Consider the following 20,277-nt stretch of genomic DNA (forward strand, 5'->3'; position numbering starts at 1 on the left):
GTCTTTTGCTATTTTGATTTTGGCAGAAATTGGCATATGAGGTAACCATCACAAAATGCAGCACACCCTTGTTTTATGGTGAGTATGCATTTGGAAAACAATCCATTGTATAATGATTTACTGTATATTGAGTCATGTATAAATAACATGGGATCAATGGGGATATGTTTTTGTCCAAGGGCCACTCACCCAAAACTCTAAATACTTGTTTCCAACTTAACTAAATTGGAGGTTATTTCACTTCACTGAACACTTTATCTGGCAGCATATGACCCTGGCAGTTATGCCGACAGATTTGAATTATATTCAATCAAAAAATCAGTCGACATCATTTGATGCTTACCACGTTAAATGTAAAAAAGCTAGTTTCAGAGTCACCAGCATTGGTAGTTATTTCACATCACTGTGCTTGCTACGTAAACTCCAACACCACACTATTTTTCTATCACTGATAGTAACACACCCAAAAGTGATACGTTCAAAGGCCAATGTGAAACAAACAAATGACTGTCACTTGCGTGTCAGCAATCGTATTAGTGAAAATAATGATCGTACATCAACCGGTGAGGCTTCGTATGGAATTACAAGGATTGTATGAGCTAAAATGATGTCATATACTGTACAGTATAGAGAATAGGTCCAAACATTTTTCCATCACATATTGGTTCGTTGTAAAATAAGGGTGTGCTGTACATCATACTCTTTTTGCACTAACTTGACCTATAATTGCCATCTCCATTATGAATCTTGAGTTGTGAGAATATTTTAACACTAAAATGTGATGCTTGTCTTGATAGTGAGAAAATGGCAGAGTAGCCTAGAAGAGTGTAGTGGAAGAAAGATTGGGAAGGTATGAGTTAGAGCAGATGGAAGGGGTGGAAAACATATGTAAGATATTCATGGAAGAGATAGGCGCAGTGAGTGAGGTGGTTTGTGGAGTGAGGAGGAGATGCAAGGGTGTGCAAGGGACAGCATGGTGGAATGATGAGGTGAAATGAGCTGTGGAACAAAAGAAGAAGGCATGTAGTGACTGGCTAGCGAGTAGAGGTAGGGGAGAAGATGAGAGAGAGAAGAGAGAGGGTATATGTGAGCAGGAGAAGGGAGGTGAAGAGACTGGTGAAGGAGAGTAAGAAGAAAGTGGATGAAGAATTTGAGAGGAATCTGAATGTGAAATGGAGGGAGAGTAAGAAATTGTTTTGGAAGGAAGTAAAGAAAGTAAGGCAGTGTGAAAGGGGAAATAGTAGGGGAGTGAAAGATAGGAATAATAGATTGTTGGTGGAGAAGAGAGAGAAATTGAGTTGATAGAAGGAGCCCTTTGAGGATTTGTTGAATGCAGAGAGTGAGAGCAGTGCAAGTATAAGTGGTTGGGGAATGGCTGAGAGAAGAAGAGATGAGTGGAGGGAGGAAGGGATCAGTAGGGCGGAAGTAGTGGAAGCAGTGAAGAAGATCAAGATGGGAAAGGCCCCAGGAATTGATGGAGTGTGTGGTGAAATGCTGAGGTATGGGGGTGAGATTGTTGTGGAGTGGATATGGAAGTTGTGTAGATTGGCTTGGGAAGTGGGAAGGGTTCCAGAGGACTGGAAATCAGGTATATTTGTTCCTTTATACAAAGGAAATGAGGAGAGAGAAGTTTGTGGTAACCATAAGGGTATTTGCCTTCTTAGTATGACTGGAAAAATATATGGTAGAATACGCATTGATAGGGTTAGGCATATTACAGAGGAGTTAGTTGGAGAAGAACAAGGGGGATTTAGGAAGGGAAAAGGGTGTGTAGATCAGAGATTTGTTCTAAATTGTTTAATGGAGAAGTATCTAGAGAAGGGAAAGAAAGTGTATGCTGCCTTCATGGACTTGGAGAAAGCTTATGACAGAATAGAGAGGCAAGGTATATGGAAGGTATTAAGAATATATGGAGTGGAGGGGAAATTGCTGAGTGCTGTGAAGAGCATGTACGAAGGAGCTAAGACTACGGTGCGAGTGGATGGTGAGCTGAGTGAGTTCTTTGATCTCAATGTGGGACTGAAACAGGGATGTGTGATGTCTCCATGACTGTTTAATATATACATGGATGGGGTTGTAAAGGAGGTGCAAGGTAGGGTAGTGGATGTGGGGGTGGCCATAATGAATGAGGATTAGGAGTGGAAGATTCTGGTGTTTCTGTTTGCTGATGATACAGTATTGTTGAGTGAAGATGAATGGGAGTTGCAAGATTTGGTGAATGAATTTGGGACAGTGTGTAGTAAGAGGAATCTGAAAGTTAATGTAAACAAGAGTAAAGTAATGGTGTTTGAGTGGAATGAAGTCACAGAATGTACAGTGAGGTTGGATGGTGAGGATATGGAGAATGTGAGTGCATTCAAGTACTTGGGTAGTGTGATGAGTAAGGATGGAGCATTGGGGGATGAAGTGCGTGAAAGGTTACAGCAGGGAAGGAAGGTTTTTGGTTCACTGAAAGCAGTGAGGAGAAATAGGGAGGTGAGTATGGAAGTTAAGAAGTCACTGTATGATAGTATTGTGATCCCTACCCTGACTTATGGAAGCCAGGCATGGACCTTGCAAGAGGGAAGAAGTCAAGAGTGAGAGCAGTGGAAATGAGTTACTTGAGAGGAGCATGTGGAGTGACATGGAGGGACAGGTTGACGAATGAAGAAGTGAAGGAACGTTGTGGGGTGGATGTGGATGTGGTTGAGAAGATTAGGAGAAATACACTGAGGTGGTTTGGACAAGTGAAGAGAATGGAGAATGAAAGACTGACTAAGAGGGTGTATGTAGGTGAGGTGGAGGGAGGGAGAGGGAGGGGTAGACCGAGGTTGAGGCGGAGGGATGGAGTTGAGAGGTATATGAGAGAGGGGGGAGTGAGTTGGGAAGAGGGTAGTCAAATGGTGGGTGACAGAGTGACCTGGAGGTGTTTTGTCTGCGGCCACCCTTTGCAGGATTAGGGCGTCAGGCTATAGATAGATCGATAGGTAGATTGTCTTGAAGAAATGGTATAGAAAGAATGAAGGTCTGCCAAATTGTCTTTTTATGCCAAACTGCTACATGAAATAAACTGCAAGGACCCTGGGCCAAGTTAGTTTTAGAGTACTGTACTGTGATTCCTTAGTTATTGCGCATAATTGGTACCGCAACTAGTGCATGATAATGAAATTAATGCAGTAATAAAAGCACAGAACCAATTGGATTTATCCTAATTGGTACCAGGCACCCCATTTGTAAACCCTAAATTGGTACCAGCATCCTATTTGCAAAACCCCCAATTTCCCTTTTGACAACAATTTAGATCCACATACATACTGCGATGGTAATTATAGAGAAGACACATTGACATGGTTGGGTTAATAGATAATTATGGAAAGGGCACAATTAGGAAGAAACATTACTGTATAAAGACTTGAGATGGGATTAAGGATACGAGGTGGAGTGTTAGTGGTCTTCACCACCTGGGATTAATTACAGTACACATCTTTTAATTTCTCAGAGACATCAGAACCCACAGATTTTGCACCATCATTGTTGGCAGAAACAGCTCAGGTGCACAATAATGAAGTTTTTTAGCTGAAAAATGAGCTATAATGGGAGGAGTGCAGATATTCGTCTTGTAGTGAAAATGAAAACCACTACAACCAAGTGCGCCATAACCAAGGGATCACTGTAGTTTGTGGTGTAGTTTGGATTTAGCAAAATACGTGTAATTTGTATTCTAGAATATGTTATTGTACTCATTTTCAAACATGTGCTTAAAATCCCACCTTGGGGGGGGGGGGAGACCATCAGATAAAATGGTCTACCGGCTTTATCAAATCAGGCTTCCCTCAATTAGTCCGTTATAGTGAGAGTCTATTGTTTTGTAAAATACACTTAGGGGAAAAGCGGAGGATTGAAGCATACTGAGTAACAAAGATGACAAGAAGAAAGAATATAGAGGCCAAGAAAACAAAAGGATGTATGAGAAGCTAAGAAAAAGCAGTTAGCCAAATTACCAATGTAGTATTAAGCAAGAATTTCCTTGTGATGAGAATTGGATAACAAGTTTGGCTTACACTTTATTGCTGTGATTAGTACTCAGATAAGCTTAATACAGCACGCCCTTGTTTTACGATGAGGACGTTTTTAAAAAATTCATTGTATAACAGTGTATTGTATATTGTCAATAAAACATAGGTTCATTTGGGATCCATATTTTGGCTAAAGGTCACTCATCTATCACAGTCTATAAACCAGCTTCCAGCTCACCTAAACTGGTAGTTATTTCACTTAACTGCACTTTAGTTGCAGCTTACCACCAGAAGAAAGTTTAAAAATAAGCTTCCAACTCACTTTAACTGAGTTTTTTATACTTCACTACAATTCACATGCTGCTTGAACTCCAACACCACAGTATTGTTCTGTCACTGACACTAACACACCAAGTAGTGACTGAGTTCAGACGTTGTCTTGGAACAAACAAATGACTAAGCTTGTGTGTTGGTGATTGTTTGGACAGGATCATAATGATTGTATAAGTGAAACTGCAATTGTATATCATAAAAGTTTTCTACCTCATTATTCATCATATGAGCAGCCCATCGGATACCAGTTCATTGTAAAAGAGGGGCTGCTGTATCATTTCATAAATGAAATATTCTGTTAGAGCATGAGGCAGTAATAAAAGTATTGTTTGCCATGGACAGCATTTGTAAACAAACTAGTTTACATTCTTTTCTGTATCTGCCACATGTGCCTCAACAACTCAGATACACTGGACAGTCAACTAGAACTTCCCTTGCCACAGAATCCATGTTGAAATCTTTCTAATTGTTGTTTGGGCAATGCACCGACAGAACAAGCGGACTCATCCCTCCCCCAGAAAAAATATATATACAGTACTGTATACATATTTGTGTGTGTGTGTGTGTGTATATATATATGGTATATATATATATATATATATATATATATATATATTTTTTATGCGAGGAAGAAGGAACCAAAGGCCATGAGCCCGCAGTAACAGTTCCCTCCAAGAGAAAAACAAAATACAATAGAGAGCCAAATTCAAGATCCGATCATTTTGAGATGCCTGGACACACTGCGTTTGAAAGAATGGAGATCATAGGCAGCAGGAAATACAGACAGAGGGAGACAGTTCCAGAGCTGACCTGTTGCATAAATGAAAGACTGGGAGTAACGGTTAACTCTTGCATTAGAGAGTTGGACAGAAAAGGGATGAGAGTTTGCTGCCAGACAGGTGCTACGCGCCCGTCGTAGAGGTGGAGGAATGCAAGCAGACAGTTCAGAGGAGCAGTGACCATTAAAGTAGTGATAGAAAAGAGATAAAGATGCAACAGCGCGGCGAAGAGACAGAGGTTGAAGGGAGTCAGTAAGAGGAGGAGAGTTAATGAGATGAAAAGCCTTTGACTCCACCCTATTGAGAAGAGCTGTATGTGGGGAGCCTCCCCACACATGAGAGTTGTACTCCACACAGGGGCGGATAAAACCCCTGTATAGAGTTGACAATTGTGCAGGGGTAAAGAAAGAGCCGAGTCGGCTTAGCACACCCAATCTCTTGGAAGCAGATTTTACAAGAGATGTAATATGATCTTTCCAAGATAAGTCCCGAGTAAATGAAACCCCAAGCATGTTCAAGGATGATGCAGGATTAAGCTGAATATTATTAAACATTAGTGGGTATACCTGTGGAAGATTTTGTCGGGTTGATAGGTGTAAGAACTGAGTCTTAGATGCATAAAAAACAACCATATTATTTTTACCCCAGTCAGAGATACGAGCCAAGTCAGACATTAGGTGTGCCATAGCCTCATCCCTTGTTTGTTGAAGTAACTGTTGAGATGGGCGTTGCGGGAACCGAATGGAAAGGTGAAGGGTGGAGTCATCAGCGTATGAGTGGACAGGGTTAGATGTACAACTTAGAAGATCATTGATGAATAAAAGGAAGAGAGTTGGTGATAGGACAGAGCCCTGAGGAACACCACTGTTGATAGATCTAGGAGAAGAACGATGGCTGTCTACAACAGCGGCTATAGAACGACCAGAAAGGAAGCTAGCGGTGAAGGCACAGATAGAAGGATAGAAACCGTAGGAGGGCAGTTTGGAAATTAAAGATTTATGCCAGACTCGATCGAAAGCCTTTGAGATGTCAAGTGCAATGGCAAAGCTTTCGCCAAAGTCCCGAAAGGAGGATGACCAGGAGTCTGAAAGGTAGGTGAGAAGATCGCCAGTGGAGCGTCCCTGACGGAACCCTTACTGACGATCGGAAAGAAGGTTGTGATAGGAAAGATGCCTTAAAATTTTTCTATTGAGAATTGACTCGAAAACTTTTGAAATACAGGACGTTAAAGCAATTGGATGATAGTTGGAGGGTTGGGAGTGGTCACCCTTCTTTGGGACTGGCTGAATGAGAGCAAACTTCCAGCAAGAAGGAAAGGTACAAGTTGACAGACAAAGGCGAAAGAGTTTGCCTAGGCAGGGTGTAAGCACAGAAGCACAGTTCTTGAGAACAACATGAGGGACCCCATCAGGCCCATATGCCTTGTTAGTACTGAGGCCAGTGATGGCTGAAAATACATCAACTGAAGAAATTTTAATGTCAGCCATGAGGAAGTCAGAGGGGGGAAATGATGGAGGAACAGCACTGGAATCGTCTAAGGTGGAATTGGAGGAGAAAGTCTGTGCAAAGAGATCTGCTTTATCAGTAGAAGAAATAGCTACAGAACCATCAGAGTAGAAAAGAGGAGGGAAGGATGATGAGGTGAAGTTGTTAGAAAGATTTTTGGCAAGGTGCCAGAAGGAGTGGGAAGAATTCGAGTTGGAGAGTTGAGAGCATTTAGCATGGATGAAATTATTTTTAGTAGAGCGAAGAACAGACTTGGCACGATTCCGGCCAGAAACATAAAGATGATGTGATTCAGGGGTGGGTTGGCACCGGTACCTTTTGTAGGCCCTCTCCTTGTTGCGGACAGCATTAGAACAAGCATGATTAAACCAAGACTTTCTTGCGTTAGTCAAAGGATATGAGAAAGGAATGTATGCTTCCATGCCCGAGAGAATGACCTCCGTAATGCGCAAAGCACACTCAGATGTCTCCCGGCCATGGAAGCAATAATCATTCCAGGGAAAATCAAAGAATTACTGCCTGAGGGCCTCCCAGTCTGCGGCTCCAAAATGCCACAGACAACGTTTCCCTGGAGGGTCCACAGGCTGTACCGGAGTGATAGGACAGGTTAAGGTAATAAGGTTGTGATCAGAGGAGCCCAACGGAGAGAAAAGATTAACAGAGTAAGCAGAAGGATTAGTTGTGAGAAAGAGGTCAAGTATGTTGGAGCTCTCTCCAAGGCGGTCAGGGATACGGGTAGGGTGCTGTACAAGCTGCTCTGGGTCATTAAGGATAGAAAAGATGTAGGCTTGTTCACCAGGTGGATCTGTGAAAGGAGAGGAGAGCCAAAGGTGGTGGTGAACATTGAAATCTCCTAGAATGGAGATTTCAGAGAAAGGAGAAATGGATAGAATGTGTTCCATCATAGAAGTAAGATAGTCGAAGAATTTTTGATAGTAGAATTAGGGGATAAGTAAACAACACAGATATATTTAGTCAGAGAATGACAAGAAAGCTGAAGCCAGAGTGTAGAGAATTCAGAAGAATCGAGTTCAGGAACACGAGAGCAAGATAAGTTGTTGCGTATATATACACAACAGCCACCTTTGGCTTTGAAATGAGTATAGAGAAAGTAAGAGGATATAGGAAAGGGTTTGCTGTCAGTTGCCTCAGACAGCTGTCTCCATTAGAAAAAGAAGGTGAGGTTTAGAGGAGGAGAGGTGGTGCTCAACAGAGCGAAAGTTAGAGGAAAGGCCGCGAATGTTGCAGAAATGTTGTCCACTGTCCTCTTTAACTTCACCTAAATAGCCGTCTTCCATCTTGAATGCTGCACTGTAACGAGATTAACATTGTAGCCCATTTGTTTCAAGTTAGTGTTACTAAGTAATAACTGAACTCTTTTTTTTTTTTTTTACTCTAACTTGGCCTAAAAGTGCCACCGCTCCATCTTGAATACACAGTTATAACAGTAGATTAGCACTAGAATATGGTGCTAGTCAAGTAGTAGTGTTATGTAAAGGTTGTAGAGTCATTGTTTTGACTTTTATTTCACTGAGATACATCCAGTACCTGCAGAAAGGACACAGATCTGGGCCAAGTTAAGGTGAAAAGAGAATAGCCAAGATAGTACTGTACTGGTATTGTGTCAACCATGAGCTCTGTGCTGCCATAGGTGAAACATGCACCTATTGTATAATTTTAATTTTATTTATATATTTACCATACTCTTTTCACCTTTAACTTGGCCAGTGGTAGTTGGTGGTGTCCATCATCCACTCACAATGTAGTGCCGCCTACTACTTATTTCCCCTTTCTCATTGTGTCTCTATGTCTGCTCTCCTCTCATTTTACTTCTCCCCTTTCCTTCTTGTCATTTTTTATTTCCCATCTTTCAAGTTCAGGTGATGCTGCTGCTGAGTGACATGCCAAATGGAGATGGTTTCCTGTAACCCAGGAAACCCACTTACAATGGGTTGTAACTATATAACCAGATTACAGGGTGAAGTGAGCCTGCTATGGTGCCCTTGTTAACTGGGTGGAGAGATGCAAGTGCAGCATCTCTCCGGGAACCAAACCACATTATTCCTCATGCCTTAAGAGATGCAAATGCAACATCCCTCCAGGAACCAAATTACATTGATCCTTATGCCTTACTGTGGTGAGATGCTGTCAGACACGAGTGAGAAGCGGTTTACTGCTCGGGACAGCCCGGCAGGGCATTTGTTTACCAGCAGTTGATGAGTCTGGCTGATCAGCAACAGCCTTAACTTGACCCAGGTTTTTGTATTTTTGCTGTTTATTGTGGTAGGTGGTGGCGACCATCATCCACTCACTTGATGTGGAGCTGCCTACTTCTTCCTTAGCCTTTATCATTCTTTTTCTGTGTCTGCCCTCCTCTCGTCATATTTCTCCCATCTTTCCTGTCACTTCTTATTGCTTTTCTTTCCTTTACAGGTGGCTTTACATTGAGTGACAAGCCAAATGGTTTCCTGTAAGCCAAGAAACCATTTACTATGCTGGGTGGTAACCATATAACCAAACCATACGTGCTCCCTATGTGTCAACAAGTGGGTTGGTGGAGGATTAGTGCCCCTCCTCATAAAACAAATAACTCAGAGTCAAATTGCCACCCCTTACGGGATTGTGGCATCTGGCAATAGATAGATAGATAGATTTCACAAAGGGAGAAAAAGGCAGTGCCACAACTCAATCTTTTCTATAGCACCTCATGACAGGCATCATATTCTAGTGATAATCTGATATACACTTGTATCCCTTTACTATATTTGTAACCCCATGTCTGTTTTATTTCAGGTTAGGGTTGCTAAGTAAGAACTAGCCAAGATGAGTTTTGAATCTACCACGAGCTCTGCGCTGCCGGAGGGCGAAACGCGCACCAACCTCATCATCAATTACCTCCCGCAGACACTCACAGACCAAGAGTTCTACAAAATATTCGTCGTTGTTGGACCCATTAAAAATTGTCGCATTATGAAGGACCTGAAGGTATACATTTCTAGCTAAACTAAATCCTGGCTTTCCTTTCTTTGCTATACCTATCCATAGCTATACTGTACACCTTAATCTCAGATGGGATGGCCAAAGTTAAATTGCCTCCATAACACCCTGTTCTCCCCCATCAGGGTGTCTCCCTTCATTCACAGCACCAACACTCATACTCGTATACCTTGCCACCCAGTTCCTCCACTGCTTACATACACCCTCCATATCAGTCTCTCATCCTCCATTCTCTTCACGTGGTCAAAACATTTCAGGGCTTGCCAGCTCCTCCACGTCAGTGCTTCATCGCTCATTAACTTTCTCATTTGTCAGCCCTGTCACTCAGTGTAACTCCACATGCTCCTCTCAAATAACTCATGTCCACTGCTGTCACTTGTGACTTATATCCTTCCAACAGAGCCCAAGCTTCACTTCCAAACATTAGAATGGAGATCACAGTACTGTCATGCAGCAACTTCTTTACTTCCATGCTTATCTGCCTGTTGTCTGTCACTGCCGTTAGTGTGCCAGCAACCCTTCTGCTCTGCTGTACTCTTTCATGCATTTCATTCTCTAAACTTTCATCTTTTGCTCCTCACACATTATAGATAAATAAAAGCACACACGTTCTCCATTTCCTAACCGTTCAGCTCCGCAGTGCACTTCATGACTTTATTTTCCTCACATGTAGCAGTATAAATGCTAGCAAAAACAGTAAGAACTTAATGATATTGATGGTGATATTGTTTTTTCAATGTATTTTTTTTTTTTTTTATAATGTTTGCAACCAGTTTTACTTTCTTTTTTTGCATGCCATTTATATACTGTATATATATTTTTTGCAGTAGATTTATTTTTACCTTTTGCAATATTTTGGAACCCATTTTTTTGGTAAACCTTGTTTTTGTAATCAAATTTTTATTTAGTTACTAGTGTTTTTGCATGGTGCTTGTATTATTGTTTTTATACATTCAGTTTGATCAACCCATTACTATTTTTATATTGATGATGTTTAGTTATTATTGTTTCTCCAGTCCATTTTGTTTAATTGTTTCTGTTTTTGCATGCCATTCCTCGTATTATGTTTGTGTTCCATTTATTTTTATCTTCCCCTTACACTTACTCCTCCCAGCAGACTGGTTACTCCTTCGGCTTCGGGTTTGTAGAGTACCAGAAACCTGAAGATGCAGCCAAGGCCATCCTGCAGCTGAATAACTTGCCTGTGCAGCACAAGAGGATCAAGGTGTCGTATGCAAGGCCCCCTGGTGAGGACATCAAGGAGACAAACCTCTACATCCAGAATATTCCAAGGTTTGTTTTATATGGGCATGCTCTTGATAATTACCCTGTCATGCTCTGGATAGTGTCTGGATAGAAAGGAAGATTGTGTAGATGCTTGATGATGGAAAAGTGGATATATGTGGGTTAACTTGAACCGTGTGTGAAGGTGAGTGCATGAGAGGATGCATGAGTTAATTGAGACCAAATGGTAAGGTGGGCTATGTGTATGAGACAGTATGTTAGTAACTGAGACCAAATGTTAAGGTGGTTGTTCAGGAGAATAGGAGTCTGGTTTGTGCATGTGTGATGGATTGCATGAGACAGAAGGAAAAAGAGAGTGTATGCTCCTGTAGAGTAGCCACCAGAAGCTGTAAGATGCAGCCATGGCGATCATGCAGCTGAGTAATTCACTGTGCAGCACAAGAGGATCCTTGAGTTATGCACGTGTCCCATAGCAGGGATATCAAGCACATAAAGCCTGAGCATGCACAGTATTCCAAGAGTAGTTGGATATTTGGCATGTATTTTTATCATCATCGTCATCATCATCATTATCAATATCCGGATCTCCTTTCCTACACCAGGGCAGGGTGAGGAGTAGCAGCGTGTATTTTTAACTCATAAGAAACCTTAGTGTCGCATGAAAATGAAAAATCAAGAAACAGTTGTGGACATGGAGTTGTTGAGAAGCAGGTGAGGAGTGTGGTGAATGTTGGAGGACAGGATGATATAATATGCATGGTATATCTCTCAGCTGATGTTGGTTATGTTACTTTCATGCACATATTTATCTCTTCTGTGGTTTGTTTGTGGATCCTGTCTCACCTCATTTCATAGTTCATCATCATCATCATCATCTGGACCTCCTTTACCACCCTAGGGCAGGGTGAGAAGTAGCATTGTCCAGACAGCCCAACTTTGCCCAGTCCAATGGGCCATTCTTCCATTCACTCATCATTCAAGCCTCTAGAATCCTGGCTGTATCAGATATGCCAAAAATTTTCACCACGTTCTGTAGCTTCACATAAAGGTATCCGAAATATAATTTGGTTGATGATGATGATGAATTGAGCTGGTTTATCTTTTATATATATATATATATATATATATAAAATATACATACATACATATACAGGCATACCCCGGTTTAATGATCTAATTGGTTAGGGAAAACCCCATTGTTAGGCGGGGTATCGTATATCAGGGTACTTTTAACATGTATTTCAATGTGGACCATTTACCAGCCTTGGTTTCCCCCCAAACTAAGTTCAAAGCCCACCCAGATGAGCCCCAAAACAGGTTTCAAGGCAATCTAAATGGCCTAACAGCTGTCAAGGAAGCTAACCTAACACCTATAAATAACTCACTAAAACCAACAAATCGTATCTGAATATCATCAAATATAAGTGTGGAAAAAATGAAGCTTAGCAAACTGTACCCCAAAATGACAATGTTCAATCCACCGATGGCTAAAACACGTTAAGTGGAGTCTAAAAACAGTTTATAAATCAACCTAAACACACAATTTTAGTCTAATATATCATCAGAATTAGTAAGAAAAAATAAAAACTCATCGTTAAACCGGGGTTTGGCCATCGTTAGGTGGGGTATGGTGCAATTTCTACCCTCATTGTTAAGCCAGGGTTATCTAGGGGTATCGTATATCGAGGTATTACTGTATATATCTATACAGTACTGTATATGATTTCGTACTAGGATACTTCCCATGCCAGAACCTGTGAGTTAATTGTTGTTAATGTTTTCATATGAATGTGGTAACTATATAACGAGCAAAATGTGGCTGCCAGCATAGTAACTAGCCAAGTAATCATCACTCTCAAGAAGCTCAGCCACAGGTAAACAGAATTAAAGTTGAAGCTGAAACTCGTACAGTCATACATCTTAGATTTATTTTCTGTCAATAGTTCCCAGTGACTGTTAGGAAGTAATTGGCCTGTTTTGGCACTTTGTTTGGCACCCAGTCCATAGAAAACAGCTGTACCAGCCTCAGTGTTGGGATAACTTATCCTTTTCAGTTCAGCGATGTGGTTTTTGGTTTGTTCTTGCTTCCTCCAAATGATTTTCCTCTTTTTGGTGAAAAGGTTAAGAAGTCTGCAGCCTGAATTATTTCCCTGAACTGATTATACTGTACTGTCATTATCTAAAGGCAGCAAGAGGGACGATTAAAATACATCATTTGGTTGCAAAGACCAAGCGGAAGCATGCTGTCATTGGATTATATATTTTTTCCTTATACAAAGTAAGGCCTTGATAACCTCGGCTTTCAACTCTTGATTGATTTTGTAATTTTATTTGTACTTTTCCATGTACACATTTATATTGAAGGGGCAGGAGGAGAAACTTGGTTTGACTTGATTTTTTTTTTTCCCCCTCTCTCTCTCTGTGATAAGGGTATGGCCTGTATAATCCCAGAAGTTACCAACTCTTGATTGATTGATTTGGTAACTGTGCTAATACTTTTTCAGATCGTACACATTAGATCAGCTTGAGGAGTTATTTTCTGTGTACGGACAAATTGTTCAGAAGAACCTACTAAAGGATAAAGTGACGGGGCTTCCACGAGGCGTTGGCTTTGTCAGGTATGTTCATAAAAAGCTTTATTAATATTGTGTAGCATACCATAATTATTGTGCCTGTTGTTATTTTTTTTTCACTTGATGGAACTGTGCCACTGCCACAACCTGAATATGAAGTTGTGATTGCAGGAAATTGGATGAGCCTTAGTTGTGACGTAGGAATGACTCTCCTTGGCTACTACAGTACAGTGCAGCCTCAGCATGCGATAGGCTTGCGTCAAGTGAAGACCTGTTGCCTAATGAATTATCGCATGACAAGGTTGTTAAAACTTGGGTTCAGTGGGGTTAGGGAGGGTGACCTCAATTGCGAAGCCTAAAATCACCTTAAAAACTTCTGTCACCCACCTGAAGTTTGTCACATGCTGGTACGAGTTGTCACCAAGCCTCCCCCCCCCCCAAGGATGGAGGATAGTTGGAGGACCTGGATGACCACTTCATTCAAAAAGATACGGTAACGCTTCACTGAGTGTCACACACTGCACAATTTGTTAAGTACTTGCACTGCTGTTTGGTGATAGCAGTGGTATTACAGTGGCCCTTCTGGCACAAAATGAAACTAAAGGCATTGATCTCAACCAATGTAAATAGCTACTGGGAGGGGATCTTGGTTCAGTCAGCTGTGTAAAGGCCTGTTATGGGGATGATGATTACGTAAGGTTGACATGATTTCCAAGTCACAGATATCAGTATTTCACGCATAAAAAATATCACTTCATTTAATATTGCACATTGCACTATTTCTTAAGCACTTGCACTCTTATTTGGCAATAACAATAGTGTTCCAGTCGTCTTTCATACACAAAATAAAAGAAAGACAATGATCACAGCCAGTGTAAACACTGGGCAGGCATCTTCGCTCAGTCAGTTTGTAGAGGCCTAGAAAGGGGATGGTGGTTACATAAGGTTGACATGATTTCCAAGTCACAATTTCCAGTTTTTTGCTTAAAAAAGTATCACTTCGTGTAATATTGCACACTGCACTATTTGTTACGCACTTGCACTGTTATTTGGTGATAACGAAGGTGTTTCAGCGACCTTTCATGCGCAGTATAGAATGAAAGGCATTGATCTCAGCCAGTTTAAACAGTGAGCAACGAAGTTTGTGTGTGTTACTGCATCCACATGAGATTCTCATAGGCAGCTGTCGAATGTGTCACTGTAGTGAAGTTGGCAGTTGCAGTTAATTTTTTAACATACCAGTACCGAGACAAAATATAACTTTTTAATTATATCATTGTAATGATTTATCACATACCAAGGCATCGTCTAACGAGGCTGCACTGTAGTTGTTTTATATGACATAACTTGATCACTCCCGTAACTTGAATACTAAGTTGTGGTTGCATGAAGTCTGAGGAGCCTATTTATGAAGTTACAGTTAGTTTTCTTGGTTACCAGTCAGATGAACTCTCCAGTCTGACTGCACTTGACTAACAACAGAGTAGACAAGGATTATGTATGCTCACGAGGTTAGAACAGTCTTGCTGTGATAAGAATGTACCATAATCAGAGTGATACAGTATAGAGTCAGTTATAGGTCAGGGATGTCTTGCTGATTGCCACACATTTTTTTCCATACAACTGGTACTGTACAGTGGAGGAAACTATATATTAATTTTTATAGGTAGCTGAGGAACTTTTAACTTCTAATGTGACTTTTTTTCTACTGTTTTCAGATGATTTTATCAAAGACCCTCTAGATTTTAGGATTTAAGATGTTCTTTAAGGCAGAGTAAGCCCTCCATCATGAAAAGTCTCTCCTAAAGTGAATAAAATAATCTGGAGAGAGAGAGAGAGAGACTTAAAACCTGAAGTTATTATACCGGTAGTGATTTCCTGTAGTTTACTATGGACTTAATGGCCAAAATCTATGTCAGAAAAGACATTTTACAGGAAGGATTTATTGTAATTATTTTTCTGCAGCTCAGTAATCCACATGTAAGATTATTTCACATATGGTGACATTATTATATAATTGCTGATGAATGAGTGCATATTCTGTACCAAGTGTTGCTTTTGATTTATTGGAGTCAGTTTTTTTTTTTAATTCCTTAAATTTTGAAGCTAAGGATATCTCACTATACAGTAACATTTTTGAACTTATGATGCACAGAATGGCACCCCACAAGTTGCAGCCAGTCAGAGGCCAGTATGTAATAATCAGGTGGATTTTTTGTTTTGTTTTCTGAAAATCTAGTGGACAGGTTTTGTTTTGATAGGGATTGTACTGTTAGTTGTATCACAGAATATCATGAATACAGGTATTTGGTTTGTTAAGGCGCTCCAGTCAGATTGAGCTGGTGTAGGTTTATATCCATGGGGTGGTTGGGGTTTATTGCTCATGTAATGCCACTCACAGATGAGTGAGGCTGGTCACTCTCATCTTAAATGTCAGGACCAACTTGCTTAGCCCCGGGCTGCTATGCTGCACATGGGGCGGCATAGAATTGGATGATGGATGGATGGATGGAAGGATGGATAGGTGGCATCTTCATGGATACTATACTCTGTTTGTTTTAACTAGGTGTGAAATTGCCATTTCTCTGTGATGAATGATAAGTTTTAACAATAGATCAGCAGTAGAAGGTGATGCTGGTTACAAAGAAATGCTGTGAAAAAGCATAGTTGTAGTATTGTCATAATGTGGCATTAATCTGCCAGAAATAGGCAGCATATAGACAAAAATCTCTCCCTAAATTGGCGTGAATGAATTACAGTAAAACCTTGATATAACGGACTTCAATAGACTGGAATTCGCTTTTTTCAGCATTGCTGAGCTACCAGACTAAATTTTTATATATCGGAAAAAGTTCGATAAAGTTGGAAGCAGTCCAGACTGCCTGACCACTTCAGCTATGTTCACCACAGTGAGGCTAATAATAGACATGTTTATCAGTGTTGAGTACAGTATTAATATATATATTATACCATATGATTATTGTAGTGAATGTATAATACAGTACAGTACAGTATTGCAGTGGTAGTGGAAACAGTTTTAAAAACTGTTGGTGCGATCTGGACTAAATGTCTGATACAGAAAAAGTCTGGGTTAGCAGGGGGACGACCAGATGTCACTTTTATTGGAATTTAGCCTTTTTCGGAATGGGTTGGGCTGCAATTAACATGTTATAGCGAGGTTTTACTGTATAATCAAATTGACCTTTCAGGTTGACTTCGCTTGGGCATAGCTGAACTGAAGGGATTAGACGTTTTTAGGAGTTTAAAGAAAAACCACTGTATTCTTGATTGAATTTGATAATTTTTAATTATAGGTTTAAAGCAGTGATCAGAGGGATGAACATGTGTAGGCTATTTTCTATAAGCGGTTTCCGTTAGTGATATGCAATTGATATTCCTGCTGGTAGAAAGAGAGAGAGAGAGAGAGAGACCTTCTCTTGGTGGCACTATAAAAACTGTCTAATAATACAGATGTCCCTCAAAAGGTGGATGGTAGACCATGAGAGAAGAGCACCTTTAGCTTGCAGTCCACCAGCCTTATATCCAGATGAACCAGGGGTCACAAGAATGTTGATTTTACTGAATGTTACCTCCAGGTTTGACAAAAAGTGTCAGGCGGAGGCAGCGATCACAGGTATGAACGGTGTGGTGCCTGAGGGGGGGACGGAGCCGCTGGTTGTCAAGGTGGCAGAGGAGCATGGCAAGATGAAGGCTGCTTACTACGCTGGATACCATGCAGGCATGAATAATACTAGAGGTGGGATGTCAGCTCAGGCTCTTCTTTCCTCCTTTAGCAGTTTTTTTTGGAGTACTTGTTACCACCTGATTATTTTAGGCTGCAGCCAATATTAGCCACACTAGGTGTGGGATGCAAGATCGAAGGGGGAGGGAGAGTGTGATATTGAGATAGAGGGATTGGGGGCAAGATATATGAATGAAGGTGGTGTGTGAATTAGAGGATGGGACGGAACTGCTGGTTGCCAAGATGGTGGAGGAGCACAACAAGGTGAAGGCTGCTTACTATGCCATGTACCATGGTGGCATAAATAGTATCAAAGGTGAGGTACCTGCTCCTACTCTCTTATTATACATCACAAAGTTCTTTTGGGAGGTTTCTTTCTGATGTATCTTAGGTGCCTGAACGATGATAATATTTTGTTGGATATGGATGATGGATTTAGAAATGTAAGATATGAATGTACAGAAGTGGGAATGTTTAGATGGATGAGTAGGATATCATTGAATAACAGAATTGAGAATAGCATAGCGTGAGAGAGTTCTGGTGTAAGAGATATTAGAGAAGCACTGTGAACCAGGAAGTTAGATGGTTTGGATTTATGGAGAGAAAGAGGAAGGTGACTGGTTGAGGAGGGTAACAGGCATGAATATGGAGGGAGGAATCCCCAGAGGCAGATGAGGAAGACATGGAATGAGATCCTGCACAGAAACTGTCAGGATAGAGCGGGGAAATGGCTTTGAGTAGTGTGAGGAGGAGGGAAATGGTTCAAGTGGCACATGGACTTACCAAGTGAAAACATGTACATCTGCAAGCATGGTCTGTGGTTTTTATATGTCATGTTGCCTAATGTAATGTTGTGAACCAGTCGAGTATGATATGGTTTGTTAGTTTGTTTCAACTTTCTTTTCTTGAATCATTAGTTGTTAATCTTGGTAGTACAGTGACATCTTAACTCCTAATGATGAAGGTGATGAAGGTGATGATGATGATGATGTGTTCCTCATCTGTAACATGAATTCAGTGGATCGCAGTTTGAAGCTGCCCTTTTAATGCAATCCACCATCCTTCTTGTAGGGGATAGGGAGAGCAGTGAGGGGTATACATATTCATGGCACAGTGTGAAGGGATCCCTCTTTCTTCTCAGTAAATGCTTATATACAAAAGATGTTCTCTTTGTATTGTTCTCATAGTGTCAGTATACTGTATTAGTATTGTAGTTTAATCTGTGAACAATGTTGCATCAGTTCATAGTGGCCATACATGAATGTATTATGATGGCCATGGGATGCAGTTTTGGCTGATGGTTTGTGTTGTTTGTCAGGGCGGGGCCGTGGCAACTATAACAACCGTGGGGGCAGTGCTGGCGGTGGCAGTTACCAAGGGCGCGGCAACTACAATAACATGGTAAGTCATCTTGTATTTTTTAATTAATATCATTAAGCTGTGCAGGTTTGTTTTCTTCTGTTATTGAAAGACAAGGTGGCTGCTATTACAGTGAGTCCTCATTATATGTTGATGTATGTTCCTTAATACAGAATAAGTTTTTTTTTTTTTTTTTTTTTTTTTTTTTTTTTTATATATATATATATATAGCACTAGCACTGTGATGTAAATTGGGGCACACTGGTTGTTAGTGTGGCCCCAGGTTATAAACTTGTCCATCTGCATTCCACCATTCTCCCTTTGGGACAGTGAAGAAGCTGAGGGACATCTTTATTACAGGCAGTGGAGCCACAGTTTTATTAGTGCCACAGTACAAAGGCATCCCTCTCCACCACCAAGGGAAGTTGATGAAAGACCTAAAGCTTTTATTAGTGGCAGTGGAATTTAAATGGGAACCTCGTTGAAGTTTGCTATGAAGGTAATTGCAAAGAGTAGTAATGAAAATATTTGAATAAATAAATAAAATACTGTAAATTAAAGCCAACATATAATGAGGATTTTTTAAAAAATTGTATAGCATTGATGCAGCAGAAACCAGCTGTTGCCGTATTATAGTTGTGGAGGAAGCATAATGTCTGCATGGTATATTTGAATGTAGTGTGTATTACCGGTAAGTTCTTGAATAAAAGGTTTATATGCTAATGATGAGTAATGCATCATATCTGTTGCTTCAAGGTTTCTTGTAATAGTGTTGAGTAATAGATTGCAGCTGACTAAATGTGCATTAAATTGGAATTGGTTCATTGTTGATGAAAAAGTATATATATCCATTCCAGGATTAATCTAAATTCCAGTTTGCTTTTCCACACACACACTAATGAGTTGTGAAGAAAATGAGTCTCCTGTGAGATAATGTATCATGTTAATACTAATCCATTGAGCCTGGGAATGTCCTTCATTTTACCCATGCCAGCTCCTGATTGTTTTATTCAGGTTAAGATAGTTTTTTTTATTTTTTATATATATTTTTTTTAAGACAGGAGGGGTTAGATATAGACTTAACAAATCCCTTCTTTACGAATGACCTCTCCTAAGCTGAGTAATGTCGTCTGATAGAAGCAAGAGTAAAGAACAAAGGATATTGCCCAGATTCATGGTTTAAAAAGGTTTAGGTACATGGCAACTCCTCATCAGTATCATAGTTTTATATTATGTCCAAAATACAGAGGGAAGATTCTATCACAAAGCATTGTATTCTGAGTGGCTGTGGGGATGTCATAATAGTTTCACCTCAATATCCATCATATTAGACAGATAAAAATGCCATACAGGAAAACTGTGAAGATGTAGTATTCAAATTGCATCACCAAAGATGAGGTGTTACTTACCATGAAGCCCCCTGTGCCACCTAGAATACGATGATTAAACATATATCGATAGTACTCAGGGTTTCAGCTTTGGGGCCCTGTCATCTCCAGATTTGGAAATAAGATATACATTTGGGTGTAATTTTTGCAGATTTAGTTATTGAAGCATAACTTAACATATTACACATAATTATTATTTGTTATGGCTTTGTTTATTGGCTTAGGTAATGTTTTGGCCTTCTAGTTAGGCTTGCAAAACACTCACATCCATTTTTTTTTTTTTTTATACCTATTTTAATTCTTCCACTTCTTATAATTTAACGCATTCACTGTGTATAGGATGGTGAAGAGGTTAAATGT

At 40.3% G+C, this 20,277-nt stretch overlaps 1 protein-coding gene across 9 annotated transcripts in view; it reads left to right on the plus strand.

Annotated features, from left to right (window-relative positions):
* Positions 1-20,277, plus strand: part of LOC145416998 (sex-lethal homolog) — a 124,105-nt gene that overhangs the window by 11,725 nt on the left and 92,103 nt on the right. For 5 of the 9 annotated variants that reach the window (XR_013900378.1, XR_013900377.1, XM_080285843.1 and 2 more), the window contains exons 2-6: positions 9,407-9,598; positions 10,725-10,903; positions 13,360-13,473; positions 17,025-17,185; positions 18,489-18,571. Coding sequence is in view for 6 of the 9 variants with exons in the window: in XM_080285843.1 (XP_080141969.1) it covers positions 9,437-9,598; positions 10,725-10,903; positions 13,360-13,473; positions 17,025-17,185; positions 18,489-18,571 (699 nt within the window). In the remaining 3 variants the exon portion in view is untranslated. The remainder of the gene's footprint in view (positions 1-9,406; positions 9,599-10,724; positions 10,904-13,359; positions 13,474-17,024; positions 17,186-18,488; positions 18,572-20,277) is intronic. The other 4 variants (XR_013900379.1, XM_080285846.1, XM_080285848.1 and 1 more) reach the window with 2 other exon arrangements.

The sequence above is a fragment of the Coenobita brevimanus genome, chromosome 108, assembly GCF_032717465.1.
Source record: "Coenobita brevimanus isolate Jiangsu-jjx chromosome 108, ASM3271746v2, whole genome shotgun sequence".
NCBI classification, from domain to species: domain Eukaryota; kingdom Metazoa; phylum Arthropoda; class Malacostraca; order Decapoda; family Coenobitidae; genus Coenobita; species Coenobita brevimanus.